This window comes from Haliotis asinina, chromosome 1, assembly GCF_037392515.1.
Source record: "Haliotis asinina isolate JCU_RB_2024 chromosome 1, JCU_Hal_asi_v2, whole genome shotgun sequence".
NCBI classification, from domain to species: domain Eukaryota; kingdom Metazoa; phylum Mollusca; class Gastropoda; order Lepetellida; family Haliotidae; genus Haliotis; species Haliotis asinina.
Window position 1 is genome coordinate 44063232 of NC_090280.1, and position 27901 is coordinate 44091132.

The 27901-nt window shown below is 38.5% G+C and overlaps 1 protein-coding gene across 2 annotated transcripts in view; it reads left to right on the forward strand.

Moving 5' to 3' along the window:
- The first annotated feature begins 15997 nt into the window (after positions 1-15997).
- Positions 15998-27901, forward strand: part of LOC137291802 (uncharacterized) — a 50722-nt gene continuing 38818 nt past the window's right edge. The window contains exon 1 of one of the 2 annotated variants that reach the window (XM_067823345.1): positions 15998-16094. In XM_067823345.1, the coding sequence (XP_067679446.1) occupies positions 16049-16094 (46 nt within the window). In that variant the 5' untranslated portion in view covers positions 15998-16048. The remainder of the gene's footprint in view (positions 16095-27901) is intronic. The other variant, XM_067823336.1, reaches the window with a different exon arrangement.

Consider the following 27901-nt stretch of genomic DNA (forward strand, 5'->3'; position numbering starts at 1 on the left):
GTAAAGGTACTAAATCTACTGTCCATCATCTTAAACATGGAGATCAATTGCTTACTGATAAATCAGATATTGCTAATAAACTGGGTGAAACCCTTGCTAAACACTCTTCCTCTTCGAATTATACACCTAAATTTCAGCAGTATCAAAAACAACAAGAAAAGAAAAGTATTAATTTCAATTCTGCTAATGGGGAAGATTATAATGAAACTTTTTCTATTCATGAGCTCCATACTGCTCTTGATCAAGCTCATGATACTGCTACAGGAGCTGATAACATACATTATCAACTCCTGAAGCATTTACCAGAATCCTGCCTAGAAACTCTCCTAAATATTTTTGATGATATTTGGACATCGGGTAACTTTCCTCCCTCATGGCGTGACGCCATAGTAGTACCAATACCTAAACCTGGACGTGATCACACGGATCCGTCCAATTATCGACCTATTTCACTAACTAGCTGTGTTTGCAAGACCATGGAACGCATGATAAATAATCGACTTGTTTGGTACTTGGAAACTAATAACCTTATCACAGATATACAATGTGGTTTCCGTAAAAATAGAAGTACAGTCGATCACTTAGTGCGTTTAGAATCATTTGTTAAAAATGCACTAATTAATAAACAACATGCTGTGTCTATCTTTTTTGATCTAGAAAAAGCATATGACACAACCTGGAAATATGGTATTTTAAGAGATTTACATGATTTCGGTTTGCGAGGTCGTTTGCCTGAATTCATAGCCAAATTTTTAAATAACAGGCAATTTCAAGTGCGCGTGGGTTCTACCCTGTCTGATCATTACAATCAGGATCAGGGTGTTCCACAAGGCAGTATTCTGTCTGTCACTCTTTTTAGCATCAAGATCAACAGTCTATCTAAAGTTTTAAACGATTTAATCGATGGATTTTTATTTGTGGATGATTTTAATATTTCTTGCCGTGGTAAAAACATGCATACTGTTGAACGGCAACTGCAGCTGTGTTTAAACAAAATAGATAAATGGTGTCTTGAAAACGGCTTCAAATTTTCTAAATCTAAAACCAATTGTATACACTTCTGTCGTAAATACAAACCCCATAAGGACCCAGAACTATTTCTCAGTGGTACCCCAATCAAAGTGGTCAAGGAGGCTAAATTCTTGGGACTTATTTTCGACTCACATTTGACCTTTTTGCCGCATATTAAATCCCTGAAAGCCAAATGTCTGAAGGCACTCGATTTATTAAAGGTTGTTTCAAATTCAAAATGGGGAGGGGATCAGTCTACCCTTCTCCACTTATATAGATCACTGATCCGATCTAAACTTGATTACGGCTCCATCGTATATGGTGGAGCTTGTCAAAGCAACCTAAAACTACTAGATCCTGTGCACCACCAAGGCCTAAGACTTTGTCTCGGTTCTTTTAGAACCTCTCCTATTGACAGTCTATACGTCGAAGCTGATGAGCCTTCTCTCAACTTACGTCGTATAAAACTATCTTTACAATACATTACAAAATTAGCTTCAAATGAGTCTAATCCCGCATTTAATTGTGTCTTTAATCCTCTCTACGAGGATTTGTATACCAAAAAGTCTTCCCTTGTTCTGCCTCTTGGGCTCAGAATTAAGCCATTTCTTGCAGCATCTAGCATTGAGCTGGAAAATATAGCTCCTTCCCGTCTTCTGTCTTCTCCTCCTTGGCAGTTGGTTAGGCCACAAGTTGACATAACATTAACATCACTTAAAAAATCAGAAACGAATGAATTACAGTATAAACAAGAATATAATCAATTGAAACATAAATATAGCCATTATAAATCCTTATTTACAGATGGGTCCAAGGACGGTGACGCTGTGGCTTGTGCCGCTGTCATTGGATCCAGAACAATATCTTCTAGATTACCCGATAATAGTTCTATTTTTACCGCAGAGGCTAACGCCATATTAACAGCCCTTAAATATATTCAAAGACACCCTAAACGTAAACAACATATAATTTATTCCGACTCTCTTTCTTGCCTTCAGGCTATTAAAAATATTTCTTGTAAACATCCACTTTTAATAGAAATTATTGAACTGTATAATGATCTTGCTACTGGCCAATACGACATCGTCTTCTGCTGGTTACCTAGCCATGTAGGGATCTCTGGTAACACATTGGCTGACCTTGCTGCTAAAGCAGCACTCAACAAATCTGTGACACCACTGCTCATTCCTTACAGTGATTACAAAGCCACCATTAGATGTTATATTCGTGACCTGATGCAGAGGAAGTGGGACACCCAAGTGGGTATGAATAAATTACATGAGATAAAACCTCACATTGGTTATACCTACTTGGGTTGTCAGTCCAGAATTGAAGAGGTTATTCTACGACGATGTCGTATTGGACACACTCGATATACTCATGCGTACCTGTTAAAAGGTGAGGATCCTCCTTTCTGTATCCCTTGTGATGAGAGAGTCACAGTCAAGCATATTCTGCTTGACTGTGTTGAATTCTCCATCACAAGGGATATGTATTTTTCAGTTAAAACAATGAAGGATCTTTTTAGCAGCGTTAGTTATCATTTAATTCTTGGTTTTTTAAAAGAAATTGATTTTTTGACTGAATTTTGAGTAATATGTTTCTGTAAAAAGATATATTTTAATAGTGGGTAGTTTGAATTCGTAACTAGAATTGTTGGTGGCTGTACCCTCAAAGGGGGTTGAAGTATTGTAAAATTATTGTCCTCCTGAGAGGGTACGTAAGTCCAAAAACATTCATAGTAAATTTAAGTCTACCACTGTTTTTAATCGTAGTATTCCTGTTGTTTTAATTGTGGCTAGCATATTGTACACTCGCCAGCGGCTGAAGGGATGGTGTAAATCCAACTAGGGTCCATGTAGGTAGCAAAGGTACTGTAAGTCCCCATGGTCCTAGTATGGTGATCTACCTTCAGTTGTTGGCGATCTATAGCCTGATTTTATAGTGTATTGTCCAAATGGTGATGTTATTTTTAACTTTCCATGCTAGTTTTAATTCCATTTGTGATATTCTAGTTGTTTTACTGTCCGTCGTTGACAGGTTTTATAGTAGACATATAATTGATTTTGATATTAGTTGTTCTCGTCACGATATGGCTGAGATATTGCCGATGTGACGTAAAATATTAACTCACTCACTCACTCACTCATCCCACATCTAAGTGTGTGTTGATGTGCCCCCGTGGCCTGTCCATTCCTCTTTCCACATCTAGTTCGCACATTCTATATAAAACCCGAGTGTGTGTTGATGTTCTCCCGTGGCATGTCCATTCCTCATCCCACATCTAGTGTGCACATTCTATATAAAACCCGAGTGTGTGTTGATGTGCCCCCGTGGCCTGTCCATTCCTCATCCCACATCTAGTTCGCACATTCTATATAACACCCGAGTGTGTGCTGATGTGCTCCCGTGGCCTGTCCATTCCTCATCCCACATCTAGTGTGCACATGCTATATAAAACCCGAGTGTGTGTTGATGTTCTCCCGTGGCCTGTCCATTCCTCATCCCAAATCTAGTTCGCACATGCTATATAAAACCCGAGTGTGTGTTGATGTGCCCCCGTGGCCTGTCCATTCCCCATTCCACATCTAGTGTGCACATGCTATATAAAACCCGAGTGTGTGTTGATGTGCTCCCGTGGCCTGTCCATTCCCCATTCCACATCTAGTGTGCACATGCTATATAAAACCCGAGTGTGTGTTGATGCTCTCCCGTGGCCTGTCCATTCCTCATCCCACATCTAGTTCGCACATGCCATATAAAACCCGAGTGTGTGTTGATGTGCTTCCGTTAGTTACTAATATACAATGGAATTTTGTGAAGGTTGCTACATACATCACTGCTATCTACTCACATTTAAGATGTATGTATGTATGTATGTATGTATGTATGTATGTATGTATGTATGTATGTATGTATGTATGTATGTATGTATGTATGTATGTATGTATGTATGTATGTATGTATGTATGTATGTATGTATGTATGTATTCAGTCAAAAAGTTGACATTCCATACATGTGATTTTAAAATCATAGGGAATTGACTCACTGTTTTGAAACTGCCGAATCCATTCACTGCAGTTAATATGAGAAATATGAACAGGCTATCTAAACTGTCATTGACAAGTGTATCCAAAATCTTAATGTCACTGTCAGGGAACAGGTTAGTCACGCATGTCAATTAGACGTATGTCATGTTGTAACAGGTCGCACAGAAAAACTGTTGATGTAAACTATTGTCAGCTAACATCCGTGCCAGCGACATGATAAATTCTGTCAATGTTTACATGGCCAAACAGTACTTGTTTTTACCACAAAATCCATTTTAAAAAAATGATCTTCACATTTCCTCTCCATTTTAAAAACGAATTCCAGCGAGATTAACTCTTACGCTTGCTCCGTTTAGAATACAGCCGACCCTAAACTCTGCTAATTTCGTATGACAGAGGGAAATTGGGGCTTCAAGATAATGTTTCTCAAGAAAACACAGATAAGATCATTGTGACCCATTAATTAAAAACACTTTCAGTTGTACAGGATTTCAGACTGGGTTTGTTTATTTATAAATTCCCTTGTCAAGATTGTCAAGACAGTCATTAATCTTGATTGATAATTTGCCAAAAAGTTAGGTCTTAGGATAATACCAGTTATGTTTTCACATACAGTGTCTGAGTGGTGAAATAGTGCAAGTTTAGTTTGAGGTGGCGAGGGTTGCTAATGTGGCCGCCATCTTTAAATGATCATGATTACACAATGCATAATTTAGAAAGTGGTCAAATGTAACATATGCTATATTTGGGATTACACGTACAAGTCAAGTACAAATTCTAGTACTTTTTTGAGCCGAATCCCATGCGGGACTCGAACTCACACGGTCAGGGTTAGGGTCCTAATCGCAAGCACACAAAGTTAGCCGCCTAATCCGCTCAGCAACGGAGACTTCGGAGAGGCTTGTATTGCTCAAAGTAATATGTCCTGAGTCCAACAAGCTTAAACGGCTGTATATTCTACAAGTTCCCACAAAATGAAAGTCGGACAGCTCACAGGAGCTTGTATTGCTGAAAATATTACGTCCTGGGTCCAACAAGCGGCTGTATATTCCACAAGTTCCCACTCAGAATTCGCCTCTAATCGAGAGTGGAGTGTTCGACAACTTTGTGCGCGTTACATCCCTTTCTTTCTTTATATGTGTATGGACATCAGTGTACGCTTGGTGGACCCAGAAGGTATTATTTTCAGCAATAGAAGCCCTCGTGGGACAACTGGTAGTCTAGACTGCGGGCTTTGTGCACCCCTCTGATAAGTGTTTGTGGAAGTGTTCATAAAATCTCGCTGTATACACCGTCCTTGTCTGACTTCTATTTACATGAATTTCTGTTGTTTCCATTAAAATTAGCAAACTTCCCCATGCATGTGTGGAGCGGTGGGGTAGCCTTGCCGTAAAAGCGTCCGCTCGTCACGCCGAAGACCCAGGTTCTATTCCCCATATGGGTACAATGTGTGAAGCCCATCTTTGGTGTCCCCTGTCGTGATATTGCTAGAATAATGCTAAAATCGGCGTAAAACCCAACTGACTCACTTGTTTTCCCTGCAAAATGCCATCAAATGTTGAATCAGTAGTGAGTGTGACCACGCCGAAACACGTTGATGACGTCGACGTAGGACGATAAATGACGTTAAGCGTGATCCGTTGCCATTCCTGTACGAGACGTTGTTCCACATGCTGAGCGGTGGCAGGTGGTGCTGGTAGTCTTCTGGTTTCTCGATGCTATAGTGGCTGATTAGGGCCATCACTTTTTCTATAGTGCTATAGTGGCTGATTAGGGTCATCGCTTTCTCTATAGTGCTATAGTGGCTGATTAGGGTCATCGCTTTCTCGGCTTAAAATTCAGAGGCGGTAAAGCGATCACACGAGACGAGAAGGGGATATTTCAAGACGAGAAAGCGATAACCAGAGACGTGTCGTGACGAGACATTTCTCGTGTCGTGCTATCGCTTTCTCGCCACCAATCATGCATCTGCCAATGTTGAACTCGCCTTTCCCGTGTTAATCGAAGTGAGTTTTGAAGAGTAAGATGCACTAAGTGGTATGGTCGAAGTGCCCGAATACAATGCTGTCTTAGTTGCCGGTACACTGTATGTCGACTGATACGGTGTTCTAGCGCTCTCGCTGCCGCTGACGTCGCCTTTACAAAACGATTTCTCAAATGAATTGTCCGGACGTGGCGATCATAATCGGGCGTTATCACTCGTGGTCTGTCTGACGTACTGACTGTTTGTCTTTGTCGTTGCATCAGTCTAATGACACTTGCTGAGTGCCGCCGAAGGTTCTGGCAATGACACATTCGTCACCACTCGCCCCTTTCCGTAACCTCCAAGAATTCGGCTTGTCCCGGAATAACACGAGTTGGTCTCGAATGGCAATGACGGTGTGGTTAGTTCTGTACTGGGTCATTTCAACACTTCTCTCTCTCTGTTTCGCTTTGAATCAATGGTGGCACATTTTTTGTGTTCTTTCGACGGAAAGGGTGGGTCTGTACGTGTGTAACATGACTCAGTATGTGTTTTCATTTGTGTGCATTTGTTTGTAACGCTTTGCTGTGTAGTTTCTTTTGAGCACCAGTATATATAAACGCTATAATTGTGATTTCCGTTTTACAGCCGACCATAGCCAGGATATCTTGAGCTCCTTTAACTTTCTTTGCTGCATTACGACTATGCACACACTGTGTACAGGTAAATAGGTGTTACTGTATGAGTGCCCCTGTCATGCTATGTTTACCACACGAGTGCATAGATGTTAGAATATACCAGTATTTAGGTACGAGTGTCATAAACATAGTATGATATGGGCACGAATATGACATTCTGGTTAATACAGATGTCGTTACATTGAGTAAAATATAATCAAATCTACTTTCAAACGTAGGCTGGCTACCCTCCGTCGCATTTAGAACGCAAAGTCATTGAAGAAGCCCGATATTTTCGTCCCCGTATGTAATAAAAGCTGTTAAGGGTTGTTAGTTGAAATAAGAAAGACGCATAACATTACTGCAGAAGTTATGGGACAATATTATTTTGTTTTGTGTAACTTGTAAAAAATAACAATAATTATGTCATGTCACTGACATTCCAAGAGGAAGAAGGGGCGATGGTGTAGCCAAGCGTTAAAGGTCACTGACTGGTCTCGTGTATATCTATGTATGTATATTTCCCTGTACATAATTTTGCGTCAAGTGATAGACTACTTCTTTTACTGTCCTTCGTTGACATTTTCTTGTTCTTTACTTGTGACAATTACTGATATTTAACTTGATATAGTCACCATATGGTGGAAATACTGCCGATGAGAATTAAAATCTTAAGTCACTCAGTTTTTCTTGCAAAGCAACACTCTCATTCGATCACGTAATTCACACATAAAACTGACTTGTTTCACAAACGGTATTTCTATCTTTCTTGGTTAAACAACAGCTAGTAGTAATTTTTGTTTCCAAACTGACGAACAAACGTAATAAAAATTAACTTTGTAATTTTGTATCAAATGCCCTTTGAAGGGTACAAATTCTTTTCAGAAACACATCTAACAAAACAATTTTCCTGTGGAACACAGATCAGCGAGAATTTGCTGTGAAAGTATTGTGCACGTCATTTGTATCCGCCTATACTGATGTTAAATAACATATGAAGATCAACGCACCAATATTGAGAAAAGACGTCATTTAAGAAGATTTTTATCACTCTTAAGATCAGATGAATTAAATCTCATGAAGAATACAGGCAGAAGAAATAATATTAAGATTTTCTCTTCATAATGATTTAAGAGAAAGATGTATCTTCAATACTGACCGTAAAGACAGATATTATCTTATTCACCTTCTTCAAAGTGAAAGAAGCAATTATTTATAAATGTGTGCAAAATATATTAAGGAAGCGCATATGCGACGCGGCGCATTGTTTTTGCAAACCTGCTCTTGTTATTGTGCTCATCATTCCTTTTGTATTGTAATATACATTGCGCATGTGCCTGTGGCCTTTACACTGAATACAGTTATGTAAAGACGTCATGCTACGTGAAGGACAAGGCTTGACCTCATGGGAAAGAGACTGCTCTGACTGACAGCCACCAGACACCTGACCTGTCACAGACAGAGATGGACAGCCCTTGTCTCCCAGAATGACCGCTGCTTGTGTGTCTCATAATGAAATTGGGTTTCCTCGCTGGCCACATCAGTGATGACTTCCACTGGTCACTACAGCCGTCCCTGGACATTTCCCGGACGACTACGCAAAACAGCTTCGGAGCTATCCGTGAAGATCCGGGTTAGAATTGGTCTTCAGTAACCCGTGCTTGTCATCAGTAAGTCAGCGAGCCTGACCATCCGATCCCGTTAGTCGCATCTAGCGAGAAGCACAGTATGGGTTGCCGAAGACCTAGTCTATCCCGAATTTTCACTGGTCTAAACACGATGACAGAGCATGTGTTTATGATATCACTATCCAAAGGTTTTGATATCAAGAAAGGTTAACGTATCTTGCTACACCTCTCTCACCTGTTACACGCGATGTATGCAGTTGTTACAAACAACAGACATCCTCGGCGTAACAAAGGATGCACGTGGCGTTTAACGTTTTGATTTCATTTTACGTTAATGCTTTATAATGCGACTGAAAAACACTAAATTTAATCGATACTACATTTAGAACAAGCAACAACCGCTTCAAATGTACTTATACTAAAACCATACAAACAAAAGTCTATATGGTTGTGTCACAGGATAGAAGCTGTTTGTCCCTAACACTGCACCATACTTTCCATCACCACACTGATGCTAGCGTAAACAGCCCATCATACTTGTGCTCTGACAGGTACAACTTGGGCTGTGGTACATGCAAATGTTGCAGAGGCAGGTCACATGTGTCCCAGCACAGACCCATGTCAGGCAAGAACTGTAGGTACATGTATCTCAGAAGGGAATGTTATGGGGGAAACTGCCAGTGATTAATTGTTTAAAATACAATTAATTGTTAATTGTTTAAAATACAATTAATTGTTTAAAATACAATTAATTCCACAGCATTTATTTATTTCTCGGGTATGAAGTATATTCATAACTGTCAGTAATAAAATCAACTGTTTAAAATACAATTAATTCCATAGAATATAATTTGAGTATCTGACAATGATTTAGTCTTTATCCTGTCTGTGAAGATACGCCATGTCAGGCAACAACTCTAGCATGTTGTGATCCACAGGCTTTATTCGTCCTTTCAGTAAAAACATCAGCCAGAGTCGACTGTCTTAGTTCCTACGACAGTTGTTACCCAATTGAATAACAAGATTAATTAGGAGCTGGATTGGCTGTTGTTACGATGAAGACGACCATTAAGATCAGGGATAATAAGGGCCTTCAGGAACTCGCACTTGTCGGGGTCGTTGCTCAGGCTGGCTGTCATGGTTGACACATGTCATCGGTTCCCAACTGCGTAGATCCACGCTCTTGCTCTTGATCACTGTATTGTCTGGATTCAATTACTTACAGATTGTCGTCATATAGATGGAATGGTGCTGTGTGTGGCGTAAAACAGTACACCAAACAAAAGAAACCAACTGCGTTCTTGCAAAGAACGTCGCCAAAATCATCTGATTGCAAATCGGTACATATCGTGTCGATAAGTTACTGTATTAGATACTGGTATGCATGAGAGGTCCACAGGCTAACTGCGGGTGATAAGTATACTGTTCTGACAGGTTCTTGGCAGCCATCTTTTGTTGATCGAACTGAACGCTTCGATATATTCATAAGCATCGGTTGTGCGTGGAAAGAGGTTTCAGACAACATTAAATTTCCAAACACTGTAGGGAAGGTGGGTAGTCTAGTGCTGAAAACGCTTACGCTTTACGCCCAAGACCCAAGTTCGAATCCCCACATGTGTACAATGTGTGAAACGCTTTTCTGGTGTCCACCGCGGTGATAGTGTTGGAAACATGCCGTAAGCGGCGTAAAACTCACTAACTCACTCCAAACCTTTTCTGTCATTAGCGACAAAGGCTACTTAAGACCAACCCTTAACCAGATTCATTGAACTGAGGTCGTAAGTGTATATCGTTTCATTTCAGTGGCAGCACGACGTATGTCGAATAAATCTTCACTTTCTTCACACTTCACTTTCTTCACATATCAGCTTACTATGAGTATGTAAGTTAATTTATCATGAAACCTTTCCATATCCATACAAAAGGATAAAGCACAGTGGTTCCAGCAGAACCATTTCCTTGCTGAAAATGCTGTTATAATACACTTTTCACATCTCGTACTATTCCATTGTTATTGTCCGAATTGTTTCTTTGTTCACAAACAATTATCAATTTATCATAGATATGTTTAACTTCCTGAGAATACGAAATGTTTATCCGAGTTCTACCTCCAATGCCTATTCGTTCAATTTTACCATACAATCGTACTAAGAGAGTCATTTTTATCTCAGTGTCGATGTGGGCCAACGACCCATGGAATAACACTGATGGATCCATTACACATTTGTATACAGACATATGCATTACATGAGGTGGTTCACTTTACTATAGCATGTCTGGGGTGTTAAGTGAAACTTATGTTTGGTGAGAGTGCGTGGGTTTAGTTTTACGCCGCTGATAGCAATATTCCAGTGTAGGGGACACCAGAAATGGGCTTCACACATTTTACCTATGTTAGGAATCGAACCCCAGTCTTCGGCGTGACGAGCGAACGCTTTACCCTTCAGACTACCCCACCGCCCAATGTATCGTTGACGTAGATTTTCGAAACCTGTACAGATCAATACGAACTGATTTTCTGCCTCAACATAGCCACAGCTACACACTTTACAAATTCAGTCATTCCTTGGTAGATTGAGATATCTACCTTCCTCACTGGTCAAAGAATCATACCCAAGAATCTGTGCCAAGGGGATCACACCAGGACTGAAATCACCCAACCGTAAAATGGTGATAGATAAAGAGGACCTGTAGTTTTGAGCTTGTCTACGTCAGTTAGCTTCAAGTATTCAGAATATGTCCCTCTAGATTCATATTATTGGACATTATGTCTGTATGATTATGTAAGTTGGAACTGTTAATAGCATTAGGAAGATAGTTAGAACTACTTTGAAAATGAGTCCCACGCTGCCTCTAGATACAAACCTAATTCACCATTTTCATTGAAAACACCGAACTTTAGAGATCAACCATTCGTTTATTAATGTTGACAGGAAAACTGTCCCAGCAATATTATAAGGGTGATCTACGACGATTTTTTTGCAAGTGCCAGTACAGCTAATGGACTGTAATTTGCTGAAATATACAATTCTGATTCAAAAAGTAAGTTATGAAGCATATACGAGATAAAGTTAGAGTTGCTAACAAAACATATATGCCATTCATATGAACATTTAAACGGAAAACACGAACTCTGCAGGGGTGGAAATAACCCATTGCCCGACGTCCCAGTCCAATTTATATGTGACGCTGTACCAGTGTCCAGTTAACTTTCCATTGTTAATTATGTTTCTTAAATAAAAAAATCAACAAGAAATTTGGCTGGTATAATGGAAAAATTCACCAGGACAAGTGATTTTACATGTGCAACTGTACCGGAGTACTGTAGGAATTTTAATGTTATTTCCACCCCTGGACTCTGAAAGAAACACTTATGTACAACCTACTTTTATATTAAGGGAATCATAAGGGATCATATCCCTGAAATCTAATTACATTTTCCATAAACTGGCGGTAGCACCTATTTTGTAGAAATCGTAATCTGTCATATTATGTAATTTTAAACCAATATTTTATACCAATTTATAAGCGGTTATATAGAGAGGGTACCAATACATTCTCCTCGCACTACGTGACTGGAAGTTTCAGAATTCACAAAAGCGTTATAAGAACGTGTACAGATTCAATTTGAATTTGCTTACAGTGTGGCAGACACCAAATCGCCACCCCATACATTAACATTGGCACGACTTTAGAGTAAAACATATTAAAAACTAGTTTCAAAGACAGTGGCTCGATTTGTTACAATGTGAGTCAGTGACTTGAAATCTTGGAAATAAGATCTCGACTGAAACGGAAACGTTGTGATATGTGAACAGCATTAAGTGGAACAAGTGAACATGATGTGTAAGTTCAAACTGGGTTCATCAGGGTCGCGGAGAATGTGGAAATCGAACGCGAGCTCTGATGTAACCTTCGCGAGAGTCGCTGACGAGTGCTTGTGCCATCCATCACACTCATCGTACACGGAGTTCTGTACTCCTGTAAAGACAGATGACAGCATCATCTCATATAACATCATTTATATACACATGCAGGATCCCATATGACATGAACTGAACAGTGTTGGTCATTAAATCAAGCTATAGTCCCTTAGGTAGATAAGACAGCCGCACTTGTTTCGGGTCTCGTAAAAGATGAAACGATATTAACCTCGGGTCATTGGTTAAAGATACTACGAGGTATCGTTTAATAGGTAAACCTATTGTACCATTTAAGGACATAACCCGATACACACCCTTCGTGACCCATAACGCATACATTATTGAACAATAGGAATTCACTTAACAAAAAAAGTTGATCGGAAAACGTTTTCGCTGCAGGCTAGATGTTGGTGCGCTTATGCTTCCCGGTTTTTGAATTGTAACATCATAACGTGTGCGTGTAAAGTTGTCATTTGAAACCCGGGAAATTGCGCGAACTTTGACAAACTGTGAAAGACGCCCCTCTGACGCCATATGGTAGTATGTCTGTGCTTTACTAGATCTTGTTCTGATCCTGAAAAAAAAACGGTTTGATCCTGATTGTTCTGATCGTGACAATCGTTTCGATCCTGATTGATCTAATCGTGAAGAAACGCTTTGATCTGATTGTTCTTATCGTGCAGAAACGTTTTCGTCCTTATTTTTCTGATCCTGAAGGCACGTTTTAATCCTGGTTCTTTTGATCCTGAAGAAAGTTTTTGATCCTGATTTTTCTGATCCTGAGGAAACATTTTGATCCTGATTGTTCTGATCCTGAATAAAAAAATCATGTTCTTGAACAGAAACGTTTTGATCCTGATTATTCCCTAGTTCCTTTAATTACGTTTTCAGACCACATTTAACAGATATTTTCAGAGTAAAAGGAAATACTGAACACACAATTACCAAAGTAGCTGAATGAATATCCATTTTAAAGAATCGTGGATCTTGAATAACGAATTAAATGGATACAGCTGACTGGCCAAATATGCGAGCACTTGTATTCTTACGCCGTTTCGAGCATGATGCACGTAATGCCACTGCAGTAAAACCCAGACCTAGGCTTCACACACTGTACCTTTCAGGGCACCGAACCCGAGTTTTCGGGTAGGTACAGAATCTATTATTTACGGACCGTCACCATATATCTGGAATAATGTGAGTACGTGGTTAAACAACTAATGTGGTAAACACTTGAAAAACATGATGCTTTTGCATTGCTTTCCGCAAAATGGTCGACAAGGCTATAAAAACAACAATATGAAAGCGGCGAGATTGAAGGTGATGAAAAACAAACAAAACTCAAACTGCAGCCAGTAAAGTACCCTACCGATGTGGGTATAGAACTGATCATAACAGAAGCATCTTGAAAGCTGCAGCTGAATAATATGGGCGTTAAAATTCATTTCCTAAGCGTTCATATTTATCTTGGGTGTTTAAATAAAGCATGGAAATTAGGAAAGACACACATATTCATCAGTTCGTGACATCTAACATGCAAAGGTGTTCCTGGTAGAGGCGAGTGATAAATGGTTACCTCACAAACTGTGGGCGTGTTTTGTAATTGGTTTTGAAGAGAAGAATTCGAGGGTCATGTAAGTGAGATTGTGTAAATGCATCTGATGATAGCCAACGTTAACAGTTCCTACTTTTCTGTATAATGCGACAGGAGTTTGAGTTATGCTTGCTTGGAACCTACAGAAAACGTTATTCACACAACCCAAAGCGTTAGAACCAAACGATGAAATTGCCTTTGGCGCATACAATTCAGACACGCACAGAATTAATATGGCATTCCAATATTTACGAGATACCCATTTACAGCTGGATGGACTGGGACACTACAGTCACAACACTATGTCCAAGTTTACTGCACGTTGCTGGCCCGCAACTAGGTTTTTGCACGTTTTCATGTGGCCACCATTTGATCATTTACCAAAAGATTCATGGGTTCTTTTAAGTGCACAGTGTTGTGTCCTGTACATATCTTATGCAAATCTTGTCCAAAAAATATTTAGAATATCATAACATACCAGAAGAATAGTTAAGGTGAAATATTGTCCAAAAGGGACATTGTATGAAACCTAAGTTAATGGATCGTTTTTATTTACATATTTCTTGTACACCCAACAAATCAATTAAGTACCACCCAAATATTCAATACAGTGGAAGCTGTCTAAACCGGCACTCATTGGGACTGAAGAAACAATCCAGTTTAAACAAAGTGATGGATTGTAGGGTTGATGGTAGATGTACAAGCCATGGCTGAGATTTCATGAAGGTGTGGACAACATGCCGGATTGGACAACATGCCGGATTGGACAGAAGCCGGTTTTGACAGATTCCGCTGCATTTAGGTATTATATGGATATGGATCATAAGAGGAACAGGAATTATTAGATACCAAAGTATGATCATTGGGGTGGTAATCATTATGTGCTCTTGTGGTATTGAATGTTTCACGCTTTGTTTGAACTTTGATAAATATACTTACCGAGAACCAGAAAACCGTCTTCTATCGTCGCCGCTGCGCAAGGACAACCAGTGACAAATCTTCTGGAAGATAATGCTTCTCTGAAGCTGGTGTGCAATTTTCGTGTACATGTAGCCTTGAGTCTAAAACGTTCGCTCCTTACGCTGATGACCCGGGTTCCAGTGCAGGTTTTGAACCCATTTCTGTTATCCCCGCTGACCTTGCTCTAATGCTAAACGCTGCGCAAGACCATACTCACTCAATTCGTCTACCTTTGTTGCAGTTAGTGTTTTCTCTGTAACAGTACGATGACAGCTTGGGTGAAGAAGACACGTTATAATCAGTCGTGGACAGATCAGCCGTGAGTATAAAATCATGCAGGTTTTTTTTCTGAATGTATCATCAGTTGTGCTATGTGTGTGAGTGTGTGGGTTAATCATACTTGATGTTGTTACTGATACTGAGAATAGCCAACTTCATAGATGATGTGTTGTGTTTGTTCTGAGGCCGGCAGATGTGACAATGTCCCTTCTGAATTAAGATTTATGTTAACAAAATGAACTGAAGGAAAATGTGCAAGGCCGTTATGTTGCTTGGCTGCGGTCCGTTAGTAATCAAGTCTGGACCAGACTATCCACTGATCAACTTCACGAACATCGATCTACGCAGTTGGGATGCGATGACATGTGTCAAGCCAGTCAGTTAGCCTGACCACCCGATCCCGTTAGTCGAATGTTATGACATGCATGGGTTACTAAAGATCATTCAGATCACCCTGCACCCCTCCACCCTTCCTTGTTATTTCCTTACAAGGATAATAAGGCAATACACTGATGATGATGATGATGATGATGATGATGATGACAGTGGTGGTGGTGATGAGAACGACAACGATGAGTGCACTTGTACAGCATGCTCCTCACATCATGCTCATCATGCATTCACATCGAAAAACATCCCTCACCGCTATCCTTCGTGCTTTAAAAAGGCAGTTAATTTCAAGCACACACAGACCTGCCCCAGTCATCACAGAGCTCACCCCGGTTCACCTGTCCAGATGACAAACAAGAGCCGGGACATAAAGGCAAGAGGGTGAGACTGACATGCGTGAGCGACATCTGTCACAGCCTGATGGGTAGTGTTGTCGTCCCTCCTCTTATCCACCGTCTCAACTATTTACAAACCACCTTGGTTAGCTTTAATGTCCCATCATACCCCTGTGATTCATTGTCCTTCCTGGAGCAGTCACGAACACTTGGGATATTCACACCGTGGGCGCTGCTATGGGGTCCGCCGCTCCCTGGCTGTACTCGTGTGCATTCATCATAGGTAGGAGATCCTTTGTTCTGTGTTGTGCTTATACCTTTGTATATTTGTGATTTGTTTGTGATTAGAAAAGACACCCTTAATTTATATCTAAAGTTTTGATACAGGTGCTGTGTGATTTGGTTTGCAAAGCAATGTGACGGCTTTCCTTTTAGAAAGGAAGTAGCTGATTGTTTAAAAGGTTCAATACATGTACTTGAACACTTGTAGCACCACGACATCAAAATGCTTCGAGTGCTGCAGCAGCTGTGCTAAAACTGGAAACATGCATACGGTTATTTGGAAAAGAAATATTTGATTTTTTTTTACAGTTTTAAGACAGGTGCGTGAACACTCGTAGCACTTTGAGTTTGTGGTGGTAGTTTTGCAGAGGACCTTTTGTGTATTTGTGACTTGTTTTGTATTAGGAAAACAACTATTTGATTTTTTACAGTTTTAATGCAGGTATTTAATAAATGTGATCACACTTATGACTTTAATTTGATTTCGTGGTGTTAGCTTTGTTGTAAACCAATGACTTGATTAATCTGGTATTATGATACGTTTGCAGTTGAAATCATCTCTTGAAAGGTATGAAACTTCGAAGCACTTTGATTTGATGGTATTTGTTTCGTTGTGGACCTGTGATTTTATAAGTATGTTTGCAATTACCGAATGATATAAAATCTCTAAGCATTATTATTTGGTGAGGTTGATTTTGCTTTAAAAATGTTAAAGAGTCTTGTATTGTAGGGCGGTTGGATTTAATATATGTGATCACTTACAAGCCTGCAAATGTATCAGTATTGGAAATACTATAGCTTTCCGTCAAATATCTGATTTGGAAGAAGGTCATACCGGTTAGTTGCTAGTTGCTTTATATTTCTGTCAAAATGCGTAAAACGAGCTATGGTTATAAACAGGACAAATTGTTATGGAATACTTCTTTATCCATAACAGTTTGTCGTATTTGTACACCTGAACTTCTAAATGCCACCCAAACAAGAACTATAGTTATAAATAGGACAAATTGTTATGGATAACAACTTCTTTATCCATAACAGTTTGTCGTATTTGTACACCTCAACTTCTAAATGCCACCCAAACAAGAACTATAGTTATAAATAGGACAAATTGTTATGGATAACAACTTCTTTATCCATAACAGTTTGTCGTATTTGTACACCTGAACTTCTAAATGCCACCCAAACAAGAACTATAGTTATAAATAGGACAAATTGTTATGGATAACAACTTCTTTATCCATAACAGTTTGTCGTATTTGTACACCTCAACTTCTAAATGCCACCCAAACAAGAACTATAGTTATAAATAGGACAAATTGTTATGGATAACAACTTCTTTATCCATAACAGTTTGTCGTATTTGTACACCTGAACTTCTAAATGCCACCCAAACAAGAACTATAGTTATAAATAGGACAAATTGTTATGGATAACAACTTCTTTATCCATAACAGTTTGTCGTATTTGTACACCTCAACTTCTAAATGCCACCCAAACAAGAACTATAGTTATAAATAGGACAAATTGTTATGGATAACAACTTCTTTATCCATAACAGTTTGTCGTATTTGTACACCTGAACTTCTAAATGCCACCCAAACAAGAACTATAGTTATAAATAGGACAAATTGTTATGGATAACAACTTCTTTATCCATAACAGTTTGTCGTATTTGTACACCTGAACTTCTAAATGTCACTCAAACAAGAACTATAGTTATAAATAGGACAAATTGTTATGGATAACAACTTCTTTATCCATAACAGTTTGTCGTATTTGTACACCTCAACTTCTAAATGCCACCCAAACAAGAACTATAGTTATAAATAGGACAAATTGTTATGGATAACAACTTCTTTATCCATAACAGTTTGTCGTATTTGTACACCTCAACTTCTAAATGTCACTCAAACAAGAACTATAGTTATAAATAGGACAAATTGTTATGGATAACAACTTCTTTATCCATAACAGTTTGTCGTATTTGTACACCTCAACTTCTAAATGCCACCCAAATAAGAACTATAGTTATAAATAGGACAAATTGTTATGGATAACAACTTCTTTATCCATAACAGTTTGTCGTATTTGTACACCTCAACTTCTAAATGTTACTCAAACAAGAACTATAGTTATAAATAGGACAAATTGTTATGGATAACAACTTCTTTATCCATAACAGTTTGTCGTATTTGTACACCTCAACTTCTAAATGCCACCCAAATAAGAACTATAGTTATAAATAGGACAAATTGTTATGGATAACAACTTCTTTATCCATAACAGTTTGTCGCATTTGTACACCTCAACTTCTAAATGCCACCCAAATAAGAACTATAGTTATAAATAGGACAAATTGTTATGGATAACAACTTCTTTATCCATAACAGTTTGTCGTATTTGTACACCTCAACTTCTAAATGCCACCCAAACAAGAACTATAGTTATAAATAGGACAAATTGTTATGGATAACAACTTCTTTATCCATAACAGTTTGTCGTATTTGTACACCTCAACTTCTAAATGTCACTCAAACAAGAACTATAGTTATAAATAGGACAAATTGTTATGGATAACAACTTCTTTATCCATAACAGTTTGTCGCATTTGTACACCTCAACTTCTAAATGCCACCCAAATAAGAACTATAGTTATAAATAGGACAAATTGTTATGGATAACAACTTCTTTATCCATAACAGTTTGTCGTATTTGTACACCTGAACTTCTAAATGCCACCCAAATAAGAACTATAGTTATAAATAGGACAAATTGTTATGGATAACAACTTCTTTATCCATAACAGTTTGTCGTATTTGTACACCTGAACTTCTAAATGCCACCCAAATAAGAACTATAGTTATAAATAGGACAAATTGTTATGGATAACAACTTCTTTATCCATAACAGTTTGTCGTATTTGTACACCTCAACTTCTAAATGCCACCCAAATAAGAACTATAGTTATAAATAGGACAAATTGTTATGGATAACAACTTCTTTATCCATAACAGTTTGTCGTATTTGTACACCTCAACTTCTAAATGCCACCCAAATAAGAACTATAGTTATAAATAGGACAAATTGTTATGGATAACAACTTCTTTATCCATAACAGTTTGTCGTATTTGTACACCTCAACTTCTAAATGCCACCCAAATAAGAACTATAGTTATAAATAGGACAAATTGTTATGGATAACAACTTCTTTATCCATAACAGTTTGTCGTATTTGTACACCTCAACTTCTAAATGCCACCCAAATAAGAACTATAGTTATAAATAGGACAAATTGTTATGGATAACAACTTCTTTATCCATAACAGTTTGTCGTATTTGTACACCTCAACTTCTAAATGCCACCCAAATAAGAACTATAGTTATAAATAGGACAAATTGTTATGGATAACAACTTCTTTATCCATAACAGTTTGTCGTATTTGTACACCTCAACTTCTAAATGCCACCCAAATAAGAACTATAGTTATAAATAGGACAAATTGTTATGGATAACAAGTTCTTTATCCATAACAGTTTGTCGTATTTGTACACCTCAACTTCTAAATGCCACCCAAATAAGAACTATAGTTATACCAAACCACAATTAGTCGTCCCTCTATGCTCATTGTAGTTTTCAGTACTTTACTCAGAGCTAAATCAAACCAGTCATGTAACGCTGAAATACACTTTTGCTTCAAAGTAGGAAACACAGGTTAGTATGTCAGCTGTACTGCCTCGTTGTACACAAATAAGACAAAATTGTGGGACACATGAGACACGTGATTGGACAAAACAACACACACAATGTAGAACTAACGGAGTAAACGTCTCTTAAGTCAAACCATTACTAAAAGGATGACTAAAGGTTATCATGACGTATTATACTTGGGATTACACTTTCTCAGTACAGTAGAGATTCTTTTCGGGTAGAGTCCCATCCAGGATTCGAATCCATGCGACCAAATTCAATCACCTGATCGTCAGCGATCTAGGCCACTCAGCTTTCATAAAATATTCAAGTTTGACAGCACTTAGTCCAGAACGTGTATCTTGTGTGTGTCCCCGACAAGTGTTATTGCCTCAACTCCCACCATATGTTTGCCTATTCTTTGTTGTTAACTTCCAAACTGAAACAGAAGTTCAGATCTACACGCTGAAGAATTACGCGTGAATCCATCACATAACTGAGATAATCGGAAAATCCGATTGGATAATCTCGAATTACAACTGCTGTGTTGAACCATAGAGCTTCCTATACCTGTAGGCAAAGATAAAATGTTTGGCAAATATGCGAGGACTAGAATAAAGAGCTACCTTTCATTCAGTAAAACATTTCACTTTCGTGAAAAAATGTCAAAAAAGATCATTGAAGCATTCTGCATAATTTTGCAACAGGTCACCTCGACATCAGTTTCACAAGTATCTACCACCAATCTGAATGGTTCGTTTCTTGAATTCACAAACAATGCTTTCAAATGAACACCACAATAGCTCCCCCAAATAAACTGTACCCTTTAATCCAGGAAATAGGCAAACTGGAAGTATCCAGCAACCCTCTGAAGTCTCACGATTTCTTTTCTTCAAGGAGTTTGAAGTAGGGTTTCCACGTTTATCTGAACGGTCTATGCATGACATCGTCCTGCTACGTAACATACAACTTGTCTTTCCTTGTCTCAACAACATCTGCAGCTACCAGCTGATTTCCACAAAATAATGCTAATACATTCGCTGGCACTTGGTAAGAGAATGTCGCAGTTACATGCAAAAGTCTTCCTTTTGGAAACATTTTCAATTGATCTCTTGCACAATCACATCTGATCCCTGGCAGTGACCAGTGGCATTGTAGCAACAATAAACAATAATCCAGTACTTTAAACCACGGGTGACATTTTCACAATACATTTCGCATAGCATAGCATAGCATAGCATAGCATAGCATAGCATAGCATAGCATAGCATAGCATAGCATAGCATAGCATAGCATAGCATAGCATAGCATAGCATATACAATTAAACGCCATTGTATTAAAATGAAAAATAAAATACAATGGAAGGTATACGTACACACTGACAGTTATAAAAGTCTCGACACTGTCTGAAAAAACACTAGCATTTACTTCGACTAACGAAACATCGACATACCGGCATGTTAATGTATTGGTATGTCTTAGGACCGGAGCGGTGGCTAGCCTTGTGGCAAGAGCGTTCGCTCCTCGCTGCGAAGGTCCGACAATTCCCCACATGGATCAAGTGAATGAAGCCCGTTTCTGGTGTCTAAATCCGGATTCTGTTGGAATATTGCTAAAAGCGGCATAAAACTCCTACACCTACCACCGCCAACTCAATCAAAAACTGTGACAACTATATGTTGCTTTTTTTAACCCACATGTGACACTGTCTGTCCTGTCATCAGTAATAGTCAGAGCGATGGACGATGATTGCTCGCGGTATCTGACGGAAATACCCTTTAAAATATCTGATGCTTTATGACCTTCGTGTACGAGGTCTTAACCCGAACAGTGTTTACATTCCAGTCTAGACCACAAAATTATGACTATAGCTCTAGTCGCCATTGCTACATCGTTTTAAAATAAGATTTCTACCTTTATATTTTCACATCCATATTGTTCTTGTGGCTGTTGTCACGATTGGTTCACTGTTTCCATGTCAATTACTCTGGCATAAGACATAAAACACACTTCTCTACTAACGGATATGACACAAAATCTATACTATACGACCACTCTAATGGATCTACAATAGATATTCATTAATCATTAGAATCTATTCATTCTTTCAGTGTAATGTCGAGCAGATTTGTCTTGAAATAGTAAAACGAAATTGAACTTACTATTAAATATTTTCTGACACTAATGGTTCTAATGTTAAAAGCAGCAATCTTTACAGTTATTGATTGTTAAATTTCCCGAAAATTAGTGTTTGTTTGTTAAAAGTATGCTTTTCCCCTCACGACTGGTATATCTATAATTTATTTGTATTCCGGAGCGGTATTCAGATAACCAACATACTGTTTGTTTACCATTTTGGTTCCTTTTTTGGAAAGTGAATATGTATACACAACACGACCACGAAACCTACATACACTAGGTCGGCCATCCAGTGAAGACAACACCATTAAGCCTGTGTTTAAAATCGGTATTATATAACTGCCTTCAAAAGAAAATGTGTTCATTTCGTTGGTCACGGAGACCATTATGGATAGACCTTAACTCAAATGTTTGACAGCCTCAAGTATGAAGACTTGAGCTTCCTAGACGCATATTATAACAACATACATTATGCCTTCAGACGCCACTGTGTTTCTGTTGAAACATAAGGACATTCATCCATGCTGCAAGTTACCAAAAATCCGACACAACCTGAAACTGATGACTAATATGTATTACACAAAGAGCTTTTACTTCGACAGACCTAAATTCGACACAACGGCGTTTTAATGTACATTTATAACAAAACCAAACATGTAATCCATAGGCTGGCCATGTAATGGTGATACTGGTGCCTACATGACAACACAATGCTAGTATCTATGTCCGTCAATGGCATGATGTTCACAGAATTGAAATATGGCAAGTTTACGAGTGAGTGAGTGTGACTTAATATTTAACGGTCGGCAATGTTTCAGCCATATCTTGACGAGAACATGTCTAATATTGAAATGAAACTTGTATATATACTCTTAAAAAAGGAAAGGGATCTTCACTTTTTTATTTACGATTATAAATGTTTACGAGATTTATCGGAGTCAGTCGATGTTGATATGATATTATTGAATGTTTTGAGAGTGCATCACCATTTGCACTTCCTTACAACCATAATTATTTGGAATGTAGTCGCTTTTGAAAGATGATTGGTGCATGGCATGTAATTTGCATGTATGCGATTTTCATTTTAAAACAAACGACAAGACGTAAACACTAACAAATGTTCTAAGTCATTTCTCGACCCTCTTGAAAAAAACGTCAAAATAGGGCTACTGCGTTATGTTTAGGGGTGATAATAGACGGAAATGGCAGTGCGTTTATAAGATGTCTGCTCGTGAAACGTTTGTTAACGTTTACACGTCCTGTCCAAATCGAATGTTTATGATCCCATACTTATTTGGAAGAGTATATTATAAAAATTTGTCACCAAGGGACAGTAAAAGTACTAGAATATAACAGTTACAAATAAAACTAGAGTGGAAAGTTAAAACTAGTAGCACTATTTGGACAAAACAATATAAAATACGAGCTATAGATCACCAACAACTGAAGGTAGATCACCATACTAGAAGTCATGGGGACTTATAGTGCTTCTGCTAACTGCATGGTCCCTAGCTGGATTTACTCCATCCCTTCAGCTGCTGGCGACTGTATGCAAGTTTAGCCACGAATGAAAATGACAATGATACTACAACTAAAAACGTGGAAGATAAAATTTGACTTCGAAATGTTTTGGAACTTACATACCCTCTCAGGAGGCAGGTTCACGAACACTGTGAGTGAGTGGGTGCGAGAGTTCAGATTTACAGTTACAACGACAATATTTCAGCCACATCGTGACTAAAACCAGTTTTAAATTCACCATAAATACATCTAAATAATAAAAGCCTGTCAGCGAAGGGCAGTAAAAACAACTAGAAATTTAACGTTATGAATATGAAACTGTTATGTAAAAGTAGAATATTTTAACTACTAAAGCCAATGCTGTCTAAAAAGTGGCAAACAGAGTGTTAATTATAAACAGCCTATCAACCAAGGACAGTAAAAGCAATTAGAATATAACAGTTATGAATATAAAACTAGTATGTACATCAAAAATTTTTAACAACAAAAGACAATGCAGTCTTAAAACTGGCTACAGACTGTTAACTACTGAAGGTAGATTACCAGACCAGGGGTAATGGGGGCTGCATGGACCTTAGCCGGATTTACATAATCTGGCCATAAATAGAAATAACGTTTAATCTGTGGTTAATGTTACGTTTTGTGTTAATCTTTACAATGAAAGTTTTGAGACCTGTTTACCCCAATAGAAGGACAATACATTCACAATAACCCTGTGAGGATACAGTCACTCACAATCTCAGCTGCCCGATTACGCTACCACTTACCATTTATCACAATTTATGTAACACTTCTATTTCTTATACAAATGCTATAATTAAATGATAATTAACGTTAAAAAGATCCCTTGACACTGAAAAAAGATGTTTTGATACGGAAATATTTATTGCTTCTGAATACAACACTGTGGATGGGCCGTGGGAAGCTAAATTGCCCAAGTAATATGTGAACACTTACAAACAAGGTTATGATGTCAGTCTGCAGGCTCGAGCCTGTTGAGGACAGAAGACTTGATGAAGCGCTTGCACAATTCAACATGTCGTGATCTTTAATCCGTGTGACGTTTCATGTTAGAGGAAAGACCTGCTCCTATGAATAAATACCATAGAAGAAGTTTTTGGAGGAATGGACACATCTTCCCATAAATATCTGTCACCCATGTATAGGCCACTATGAGTATAACGTCATTAACGTGTAATGAGTCACGAGTCAAATGATAGATACTAGGTATATATATAGTATCGAGCGAAAAAAGAAAAATAAATGAGACAAGTTTTGATTCCACGTCTTGATTTAATAACTGATATAAATTTATGAAAATTGGCACACACGTAGACAATGCTTTGTTAAATCGTTAAGAATAGGTAAACAGACAGTCAGTCCACCATTTCGCTCCAAACACTGTATACTTAAAAGTTATATCTGTCACTGTATGAAAGGGTCGTTTAATTGCGCATTGTAGAAAAAACAGCTTTTGTAATTTTATATATGTCTAGCGAACGCCACAAAAACATTTGTACCCTGATTCAAACAATTCAAAATTAACATTTGGGTGTTCGGTGATATAAATGCGCTGTTCACGAGTCCAACAGGGCCCATGGGTCGATGTACCCCTCGATGACCAGTGAACACTTTTCAGTATAAATATGTGAGTCAGCGACAGATCGTCATTGTACTTTCTACCAGCCACTGAACTACTAGATCGTTTTCTATAATGTTGTCTCCTGCAGCATAAAACTTCAAGCAACTGGGGGAACATCTCATGTTCAGTTATAAGACAAGCTACCAGCACCAGCACCGGCACAAATTCACAGATTTCAATTGTAACTACGTTATGAAATTCAAGGTCCGTGGGTAGAATAGACCTTCAGCAACCCATGCTTGCCTTAAAAGGCGAAGAACGGGATCTGGTGGTCACACTCGCTGACTTGGTTGACACATATCATCGGTTCTAATTTCGCAGATCAATGCTCATGCTGTTTATCACAGGAGTGCCTGGTCTAGACTCGATTATTTACAGACCGCCGCCATAAGGCTGGAATATTGCTGAGTGCGGCGTAAAACTAAGCTCACTTACTCATGAAATTCAACGAACATCTGTTCTCTGTATTTTGCTATTGATTTTCTGATAAGCATGTATATATATATCCCCAGATTGTCTACGCTATGGTTTTATATTTATTCATCAGAAGACTTTGTACGGCTATCGAATTAATACTTCAGAGAAACAAACTGTGCTTCAGTATACATTAAATACTGTTTGTAAGACATTTAAAACAGTCTATTACATTTTGGAAAATACTATCACTATTCCAGTTGCGGTTCCGGTTTAGAATTGGATCTTCCGTAACCAAGTGACTAACAGGTTGGGATGGTCAGGATGGCTGACTTGGTTGATATATGTTGACACCACAGCTACAATGAACGATACTTATGATGTTGATCATTGGATTGTTTGGTTCAGATTCTATTATTTACAGACAGACGATATATAGCTGGAATATTGTGTTGTAAAGATTCGGTAATTAAATGTCCTTTTCTGAACGCCCATCGGCCATTTACTTGTAGATCTGACATCGTTTCTCGCTGACGTCTTGTCGTCAACCTCTGTATTGCCAGTTCATTTGAAAGCGCCGCGTTGTTTGAGGATTGCAATCAACAAAACTCTAACCGAATGTGACCTGCCGTGGCAGTATTCCGCGCGCCAATGCGATGCGCTCGTACAATGTCGAGACCCTGCCAAGCTTTGGGTTTCGTTTAATCATTAATCGGTGGGATAGCCTTCTGGTTAAAGTGCTCTCTTGTCAAATGTTCTTCCAAATGTGTAATGCCTTTCAAGAACCTGATACAGTCTTGTGTCTGTACGGGCTAGGGTTGGAAAGTTCAGCGCCGGTATGGCCACAACAATCAGCGACAACAACGCAGCTTCTTGGTAAAATGGTGGTTTTGCTTGACACTGGAAGCGGGATGAACACAGAGGTTAGCAATGCTTGGGTAGTTCTCTATTCCCCTACATTCTTAAAACAACACTTATGATCTGTTGACCACAGATTACGCAATGATAAACAAGCGCTCCCTTTTGATCTGAAACTGGGCTTCTATTTGAAGGGTATAAAATTCTTTCATTTATTGCTGTTAAATGATATTTAATGTCTTACTGGGAAGACACATTAGGAAGACAATTTCCCTAAATGATTAGGATATATACATTTAATGCCCAGTAGATGTACACAGAGTGAAAATTTAAAATATTTCCAATACAAGATTACTCATAATACTTTAACAACGAATACTTAATATTTACTCATGGTTGGAATTAGAGAATCACCATTATGCACATATTGTAAACAGGCTCGAGAGTTTGTATGGCAGCTACTGTTTGAGTGTAGTTATGTAAAGGGGACGAACTGTCCTCATGGCACCGGATATTGGGCGAAGGACAAATTGAATTAACATTAGAAACTATATTACTTGGTTTAAAGGGGAAAATAACCACCCTCTAAACACTGCCTGCCGAATAGTGAAGAGGAATATTTACACTGTGAACAGAAAAGAAGTTAAGCAAAACATTCAGCAGATTAAAAGTGAAATACAAAAAATACTACAAATCATGTACCTCTTGGAAATATAGACTTGACAAAAGTAGCTTATATTTTGACATTTAGGCAATTTATAAAAATAACCACGACAAAAGAATGCCAATACTTTACATCTAAATAAATAAAGAACTGTCAATCAAAATCACTGTAGCCCTGGTCAGGCGGTTTCATTATAAGAGTAAGGGTGCATTGTTATTGGTTAGCTTTGTTTTTTGTTGGCGATTGGAGACGTAGGCGAACAGAAATGTAGGCAATGAAATAGTAAACCTGCTTTACGATGTACAACTACATACAGTGACACTGGCGCAGCTGCCGACACAAAACGCACACAAACAAGGTTGTAAGGTCAGCATGCTTGCCCGCACCTGTTAAAGACAGAATATGACGAAGCGATTACACAAGCCAACATGTCACAATCCTTAACCCGTCTGACGTTCTATGTTATTTGGCGATCTGCTCCTGTATATAAATACCACAGCATATGTTGTGGGAAGCAGCAGCTTGTCTTCCCATCAATCAAGCATCAGTATCTGGACCACCAATGTACACATTACTTTAAGTATAACGTCATTCCCGTGTAATGAGAAGGTCAAGGTCATTGTGGTACTCTAGTTTTATTATTCGACCTCTGACTTTCGTGACAGAACGGTAACCCATGAGAGTCGTGTATATTGTTGTTTACTATATCTCATGGCGTGGAGGGCTGGTCAGGATGTCGTATGGAGATAGGCAGGGTGTGACCTATTGTTGAACCTGTGCGGACAGGTTGATGTGGTGTTTGTGACGTCATTGTAAGTCACTGGGCATGCGTCCACATGTCAGGACACATACATATGACAAGAAAACGAGGTGTGCGA